At 43.1% G+C, this 8521-nt stretch overlaps 2 protein-coding genes across 2 annotated transcripts in view; one reads left to right on the top strand and one right to left on the bottom strand.

Moving 5' to 3' along the window:
- The window catches only part of SPATA17 (spermatogenesis associated 17), an 84454-nt gene extending 83757 nt beyond the window's left edge, over nucleotides 1–697 (bottom strand). The window contains exon 1 of the mRNA XM_057365077.1: nucleotides 624–697. Within this exon, the coding sequence (XP_057221060.1) occupies nucleotides 624–691 (68 nt within the window). The 5' untranslated portion in view covers nucleotides 692–697. The remainder of the gene's footprint in view (nucleotides 1–623) is intronic.
- Nucleotides 698–951: 254 nt separating this feature from the next.
- The window catches only part of GPATCH2 (G-patch domain containing 2), a 120918-nt gene continuing 113348 nt past the window's right edge, over nucleotides 952–8521 (top strand). Inside the window, exon 1 of the mRNA XM_057365156.1 lies at nucleotides 952–1176. Coding sequence (XP_057221139.1) covers nucleotides 1121–1176 — 56 coding nt within the window. The 5' untranslated portion in view covers nucleotides 952–1120. The remainder of the gene's footprint in view (nucleotides 1177–8521) is intronic.

The raw sequence follows: 8521 nt of genomic DNA, 5'->3' as shown, positions 1-8521 counted from the left end.
GACAAATGTCCAGGCAGTCACAAATCTGAGCCATGAGCGCAGGGATCAGGACTGGGGTGCTGCATCTTGGAGCGCCCATGAGGGAATCTCAAGGAATAACAGCGCCGCTAGAGAAGGAAGAAGGTTCCAGAGGCGGGACTGGGGAAAGGGGGTCGGCTCCCAGAGCGGGAGAGGGCTGAACTTGCGCGCTCAGAGCGTTTCAGGAGWTTCCAGAGGCTCCTTTTCCCTCACAGTTAGCAGGGGGCGGGGGAAGAGCAGGACACTCAGTATTTTCGGTGTATAAACTGGCCCCCTAAAGAGGCTGTGCTGCGGCCACCAGCCCTCCTCAGATCGCTCTGGCAATATCTGGGAACAAGGCGGTGGGTTGGTGCTCTCGGGAGGGATTTTAAAGTGAAACAGATTGACAGAATCACGTAATCACAGAGTGCACAGGTTGGAAGGGACCGCAATGGGTTGTCTGGTCCAACCTCCTTGCTCAAGCGGGGTCATCCCAGAGCACAGGATTGTGTCCAGAGGGTTCTTGAGTGTCTCCAGTGAAGGAGACTCCACACTCTCCCTGGACAATCCATCCCAGCCCAGCATAAGGCGGTGTATCCGCCCCACCAGCGGCACGGCCCAGGTACCTGTTCGTAAGGAAATACTCCTCCCGGAGTGCCGATAGCCTCTCCTGAAGCCGGGCCAGGGCGGCCATGCTCCCTCCCTCCGCCCGCCCTCACGACGCTGTCACCATAGCAACGGGACAGTCCCACTGCTCTCGGACGCGGGGGTGTCGCTGCTCCTGGTGACCCCGCAGCCAGGCACGGACAGCGCTCCGAGGGCAGCGGGAGCTCCGCGAAGCTGAACAGAACCCGAGGCGGGGGTGCTGGAGGGGACGCGGCGTCCCTGGGCACCGGTCAGGAGAGAAGGGGGAAGAGGCGAGGTGGTCGCGTCCGGCTTCCTCCGGCGCCGCYGCTGCTTCCGGGCTCTCATCATGGGGGACTGAGGAGCGGCGCTGGCCACCCGCGCCCTCCCCAGCCGGCCTAAGCCCTCCCGTCCCCGGCCCCCGGCCGCCTCTCCTCGCCCAGTCTCTGCGAAGYGGCGCCAGCCTCCTCGGGGAGCGGCCGGGGAAGGCGCCGGGTTCATGTTCCGGGTCGCTGAACCTACCCCGACCCGAGCTCAGGCGGCAAGGAAGAGCTGGTAAGCCCGGGGGGACACACACGTGTCCGCCGCCCCTGCCCGGCCGCGGGGCCGCTGGTTCTGGGAAGAGTTCCGAACACCGTCTGTGCTCCGCGGGTGGGGCTTGGGATCGTGGGGGCGAGTGGTGGCCCCGCTCYGGCCCGGCCTCCCCGCTGCGGCCCCTTAAGGTGGGGGAAAAGGTGATGGTGCCCGCCCCAGACCCCCGGGRGACGAGGGGCTGGAGGTCTGGGAGATGCCACTGTCGCGTCTCGGCGGCTGGACGCGTTTATAAACGAGCAATGGGCTGGAGGAAGAAACTTCCACGCCTTGTTGGAAAAAAAAAAAAGCACAGTAGGCGAAAGATAAAACAAAAACTTTTATCCCAAGCTTAGTTAGACTTTTCTGTATGTTTGTGTTTTTGTAGTTGTGGTAGACTCTCYAAGGCCTAAAGCCGTTGCAGCCTGCACAGCTGAGCATCCAGTGCGGTGTATTTGCTGCTCTGAAGCTTTTCTRTTGCAAACTGAGGATCAACAAGTGCTGCTGTAGCCATCGAGCAGGAGAAGTATGAGTAGTTCTCCTGCAAAAAAGTTCACGAATTTACTGKTTTTTTGGAATTCCTTATGCTAGCATAGTGATCCCAAAGGCCATATTGTTTTTACTGTGGCACTGCAAGGAGGGGAAGCTGAGTTACAGAATAGAAAATTTTTTTTTTCCTAAAAAAATAGAATAGAATAGAATAGAATAGAATAGAATAGAATAGAATAGAATAGAATAGAATAGAATAGAATAGATCCGTTTTGTTAGTAGGCCATGGAGATATAAAAACCGATAGTGGAGAGACTTGATGAAAGCAAGGTGTTCCAAGCAATCAGCTGGGAAGCCGTTCATTTTCTTCCTGAAACGTTGGGTATCTTGTGGTATGTTTGGTATCAACTGGGTGTGTAGTTTCTCGCTCATTTCACTTGTTAATGGAAGCAAGAAGGATTGAGCTGGGGTTTTGTTTGTGTTTCTTTTTCTCAAATGTTGATAAATATCTTTTAGAGGCTATGTTATGTATACAGATACCTGTTGGTAGATTTTCCAGATGTGAAATGGATTTTCTTTCATCTTTTTTCTTTGTTTCTTTTCTGGGGATGGGAGGAAGAGGAAAGGAAAGGTTTAACTTTGTTTTCTTRCAAAGAAGACTCCATTTCTCCTCTGCTTTTGCTGATGCCGTCATTTTTTTTTTTTATGGGTATTTTTTCTCTACAAATGAGAAAACTTKCAAAGAGAGATTTTATTTGCCCCGCTGATAATTATTTGCTGGAACAGGTTTTCTGTTGGAAATGCCTTCTGCATGCTAGGCATCCAAATTTGCCTGATGTAAATATAACTTAACTTCTGTTGGTGTAATTCAGAATATTTTAGATTGTGAGGTGTATACCCCAATGGCACAAGTATTTTTATTTGAGTATTAATGCTACATACAGTAGAAACATTGCCTGAGACATTCCAAAAGACATGTGCCTGTATTCTGTGGAAGTCTTCACTCTTTTTTTGACCTGTCATTTTTCTTTAAAATTTACTGKTTTATGTCCACATAAAGTAATTTATTTCTAGAGGCTTTTAGAGTAGCCTTCAGCAACATGAGGTATAGGCATATTTTTCTGTAATTATCATCAAACWGTAATGATTTTGCTTATGCAAGTACACTTTTCAGAGGAATTCAATACACAGGAAAATACTGAAATGTTATCCGTTAAAAATCTGACTGCTCCTCAGAGCTGCTGTCTTATTCTTATACATAAGTTATTTCAGAAGCTGTCTGTTAAAGGAGGCTTGTTTGAGTGGGATGCAGGAGAATGCTTTTCACAGTATCTAATACTTGATGCAGRAAATTAAGAACTTGTGCTTTCTTAAAACTTTAAGATCCTAAAGAGGTGAGGAGGTTCAGAGCAGCCACAGAGTAGAAATTTTCACTTTGGGAGGTAAAGCTCCTCCAGAGCAGAATGTTTTTCATTTAAATTATGAAATCATGTGGCAATTTARGAATAGTTTGCAGTTTGGATACTTGCTGGGCACTCTGATTCTTCGATAATGACTGTGGTGCTTTAGTGTATTACCACACTTTGACAGTTCATGTGATACTGCACCTTGACAATTAATGAATGAAATCATACTTCTGAAAAGGGCAAGCGTATCAGTAAATGGCAGCAATGGGATTGCAAGAATTGCTTCCTCATGATAAATTGCTCCAAATCTCATTTCTGGCTGACCAATTCATTTGTGTTAGAGCCTTGTTAAATGTAGTTCGTGTCAGCATCTTTCTAACTGTATGCCATTGCTCTGTACTGAATACTCTTTCACTGTTTAATATGAAACTGATAGTATTTATTGTTGTGTCTTCTTAGATAAGCAGCAGTTTTAGAAAAGTCGGATGTACTTACTTCAAATTAGCTTGGCCCTAATTTTTAGGGGGATCAGCAGTATAATAAGTGATGAAATTATGTTGTTCCTGAAATAGTTTTATTGTATAGGACACGATCACAGAAATGGTCARGCTGGAAGGAACCGCAGTGGGTCATCTGGTTCAACCTCCCTGCTCAAGCATTGTCATTCCAGAGCACATGGCACAGGATTGCATCCAGATGGTTCTGGAGGGAGACTCCACAACCTCTCTGGGCAACCTGTTCCATTGCTCGGTCACTGCACAGTAAAGTTCTTCATATTGAGGTGGAACTTCTGTGCATCAGGTTCTCCTGTTGCCTCTTRTCCTGTTGCTGGGCACCRTCAACAAGAGCYTGGTCCATCCTCTTGGCAYCCTCCCTTGAGGTACTGACTGACACTGATGGAGGCCCCTCTCAGTCACCTCTTCTCAGGCTGAACAGGCCCAGCTCCCTCAGCCYTTCCACAGAAGGGAGAAGCTCCAGTCCCTTARTCATCTTCATAGCCCTCTGCTGGATTCTCTCCATGTCTTTCCTATAAGTGAGGAGCCCAGAGCTGAACACAGCATCCCAGGTCTTACTAGGGCTGAGTAGTGGGTCAGGAYCACCTCTCTCAACCTGYTGGCAATTTCTTCCCRGTGCACCCCAGGATRCCMYTAGCCTTCTTGGACATGGGCACTGCTGGTTCAAGTCCACCAGGACCTCCAAGTCCTTCTCTGCAGRGCCACTTTCCAGCAGCTCAGACCCCAGCCTGTGCTGGTACACAAGTGTAAGGAAGCTCCAGAAGTTGTCTGAAGAAGTTTCTGAAATACAGATTGGTTAATGAATAAGAATTAATTAGTGTGTGACTGGAGGAATRAAATGTTGATAGTAAATGTATGCATTCAAATATATGGGAACTATATATTTTATACAGAAAAGGTTTGTAGACATTTCCAGCCAGTGCTGTCTTTAATTGAGGAACAATCGCTTCCATAAATTTTCATTTTTTTTCCCAAGTTCTCCTATACTTTTGTTATTCTATGAAATTTGTTTATGTACGTACATACTAGATTACAAAAAAGGAGAGTTGGCATACCTTGAAGATGAAAAATAGCCTGGAATCTGGGGGTTGGTTTTCTCTTTTTGTATGTAGATGTGCTCCAGCATAGTATCCTGGTTTGTCTCAAGAGTCCTYATCTTTTGTAACTGTCCATGCTATTGTACATGAAAGGCAAAATCATTTAATTTCTCCGAGTGGCTGTTCAGATACTGTCACATTTTTAAATTTTATAGTATGAAAATAACATTTGTGTTAAGTTTCTTTGGTGAACAGGTCAGATTTACTTTGAATGTGTTGCCGGCTCTTAGTTTTTACAGGAACAAGGATACTCAGAAAATAGAAAGTGTGCAGCTTTTTTGGTAGGTAGCTGTTATACCCTGCAGTGATGGTTGGTAGGGGATGGAAGGGGTGGCTTGTGCTGTAGCTTTGCATACCTGGTGGTCCAGCAGATAGTGCCTAAAGACGTAAATAGGTGTGCATGTCAAAGTGGTTGCTTTGTCCACCTCTTAGCGATGGCATTTTAGTGACAGGTGAGTTTAAATAGTCTAGGCACAACTTCAGTTTCTGATCATGAAATTGTTAAGTTTGGAATGACCTCTGAGCAGAATCTGACTGTTAACTCAGCACTGCTATGTTCACCACTAAACCATGTCCCCAAGGGCCATATTCACGCGTTTTTTTGAACACTTTCACCAGTGCTTCCCTGGSCGCTCGGGTTCCATACCTGACCATTCTTTTAGTGAAGAAATCTTTCCTAATATCTAATACAAGCCTCCTCCACRTGTGCAGCTTGAGGCCATTTCCTCTTGTCTTGTTACCTGGGAGAAGGGAAACATAAGCTTCARTGATTTCCTAATCTACTGTTGTCTCTTGCCAGCCTTTTAATAATTTTTATTTAATTGTGTTGGTTTGTTTTGTTTCCCCCTTTGTGTTCCTAAAGAACCATGATCGTTGTCTTTGAATCTTTAAATTCTTCAAACAAGACAGTAGGATTTATCATGTGCTGCTCTCTCCCACGTACTTGCACCTCTTCAATCCAAATTTCAGTCACAGTAATGAAGCAGAGATCTCAAAACTAGTGTTCTAAGACTTTGTGAAAATAACTTCTGAGATGGAGAAATGGGATTCAGTTAGTACCTGCCTGAAGATGAAGGTAAACTGTGAGTACAGCTGTGTTACAAGACATCAGAGAATTCATATGGGAAAAGATTATAGGAAGTCAGGTTTTATAATCCCAGTGTTGAAGGAACTATTTGATTTTTCTTGTGCTTTTAGTTTGTGATCAGTGTTGGTTGTGAAGGAAGCAAAACTCAGGCTTTTCAGAATTGATRAAGCACAAATACAGTATAAATTTAGCTGCAAGAAGCCCCAGTCCTATTTAACAGGAGAAGTCATGGAACTAGAAAGTAGACGCAAATGCAGCTGTTGGTTTGATAGGACATAATGCCTCTCCTTAAGAGCTGTGCACCTAAATGAACTTTCCCATCAGTGTGTGTTAAATATTTTGTGAGCTGTCAGAGCTCTGCATTATGTGCTTTGGGTGAGAGGTGAACACAAATGATTCTTAATTTTCACTGAAAAAGTGAGTCCTCATTATTTCCATTAGGGTTTTCAATTTGAATATTAATACTGAACAGAAGCTGTGTGATATGTTTTGGAGCAGTGGACAGCAGTTATGCTGTTTCTTGCAAACACGACTTACATGGTCTGTTCTGTAAGGGTTAAAGAGGAAATGGGTCAGCCTTTGGTGAACTACATTAAAATTGCTTCAGATTAATGTAAAGGTCAGTGTAGGCAAACTAGATTTTCTTGTACTAAAGTAGGATCTTCTCCTAGTGAGGACATTACAGTTTATTGCTAGCTGTGGGCTGTTGCTGTAACAGCATTTTTATAGCCTTATGTGAGTCGTGCTAAASTGTGGCTCATCTTAATATTTTATGTACCTCAATATGTTGTTCTACATTCATTGTTACAACCTTTGAAATTTCTTAYGTTACTTTATACTTCTGATACTCACGGGTAATGGCCTTAATACTTCCTGTAGTTATTTTTTCAACTTGTTTCAAATGCAAATATTTTTGTTACAGTACCATCTGCAGCAATGATTAAAATTGCTTCATAGGTTTGGAATACAGGCTTGACAGCTGGTTGTGAAAAATGGAGAAAGTTCAAAACTGAGTTTGTCTGATAAATAATGCTGTAATAGAAATATGCTCCTGAATTTTGGAGATAGAATAGTTAATCTAAAATCTGTCTGGCTGCTGCTGGCTTTGKTTTTTTCTTCAATTACAACAGGAGAAATGAACACCAATGAAATTAGGCAAAAGAGAGTTTTGGGGTTTTCAGGAGAAGGAGTTTTAATGTGGACCGCTGGCATGTTGAAAGTGCAATGTGAATAAAAGGCTGAAGTGGTTTATATTTGTATTCTCAATCTATTGCAAAGGAGCTTGCACAGTCCCAAATCAATCAAGTAGTTGTCAYCATTATCCTGAGGAATCATGTTGAAATAACTATATTATTAATTTGTCTGATCTGCCTAAGAAGTGATGCAGTTTTGATATGGTTATATTGCACATTGGACCATGGCTGCAGTTTTTAGGGCAAATAAGGTTGGTGCCCTGTACAATTCAGGAGTTGCAATGAAGAGACTTGATATTCAGTAGAAAAGATTAATTGCAGGAGTGCATAATATTCAAAGTTATAGTCTGCTGGAAATCATGCCTCTTAACTGCACAGAGCCATTTAAGAATGTTGTTTTCCCTTTACTTCAAAGACACTTGAGGGTGTTCACTTTTCGTGAACACCATCTTTTGATCTGGCACCATCTGTATTGGCAGTATTTTGGGAGGAATTGAGGGCAAGTTTCATTCAGGTGTAGAAATCAGAGCTGGATATATTATGTTTGATCTTGAAGTATTTTGTTGAACTAAGGCAATTTTGCTACCATACTTGGGCCATTATCTGGAGCAAATTGGTATGTCCACTCTAGGAGCTACATTGATTTTAGTGATATAGTTACCCATATAGATTAGGGATACTGAATTGAAGGAATTAATCATAAAATATGGTGCAAGACATTAGTGTCCCTGTCTTCTCTTTCGCTTTTGCTTTGTGCTGCAGGGTCACTAAGAGAACGGGCTGCAAGAGATTTATATAAGCTAGTTCATATTCTGTCATGTTAGCAGAAATCTGTTCATTTTGAGAGCAAAGTCTGGGTATAAGCCTATGAATTTTGGTACACTTCCACTTCTATCAGTTTTCCATAAATTTAAAAGTATGTGGCAGGAAGGGCTGGGCAGGCATTTGGGGGAATTGTTTTCTCAAATTAACCTAAATGTGCTGCAGTTTCTATTCTAGTATATGGCTTCTGCTACATTAGTGCAGAAGTGTTAGAGAGAGCCYCTTAAGTCACAAGGGCACCTCATTTCTGATATGTGCAGCTGTGGGAATACCTGTTCTCTACRGCTATAGCCATGGAGAAACATGGACTAATACATCTATTTAACCATCTTGTGAACCAAMTGGATTAAAGAGAAATCCTTAACATAGTGCTCTTCCAGTGCTGTCTCACCATTTACAAGATGATATAATTCTRCTGTACTAAGAGCCAAAGAAAACATTGAGGGAGTGATATGACTAGAGGTTACATCAGGACAGAAAAAGAGGTATGGGAAATAAATGCGAGTGACACAGCAGTTTCAAGAATTCTAAATAAGCCTGTGTTTCTACCACTTTCTATGCTTTTATTGTTCCTGCAATTGAAATGTTTAAAGTAAGTATTTCTGAGAATGGTTTAAAAGGAGAATATATAACTTCTTTAGGGAAGAATTTCATGAGCATCTTGGATTTCTTCTTAAACATAGTTCTTCAGTTCTTCATAGTTCTTCATTACTATTTAAGA

Source organism: Malurus melanocephalus, unplaced genomic scaffold, assembly GCF_030028575.1.
Source record: "Malurus melanocephalus ecotype Western Australia unplaced genomic scaffold, MMel_1.1 scaffold_48, whole genome shotgun sequence".
Taxonomy (NCBI): domain Eukaryota; kingdom Metazoa; phylum Chordata; class Aves; order Passeriformes; family Maluridae; genus Malurus; species Malurus melanocephalus.
Note: the sequence above shows the minus strand (reverse complement) of the source record. Positions and strands in the feature narration are given on the sequence as shown.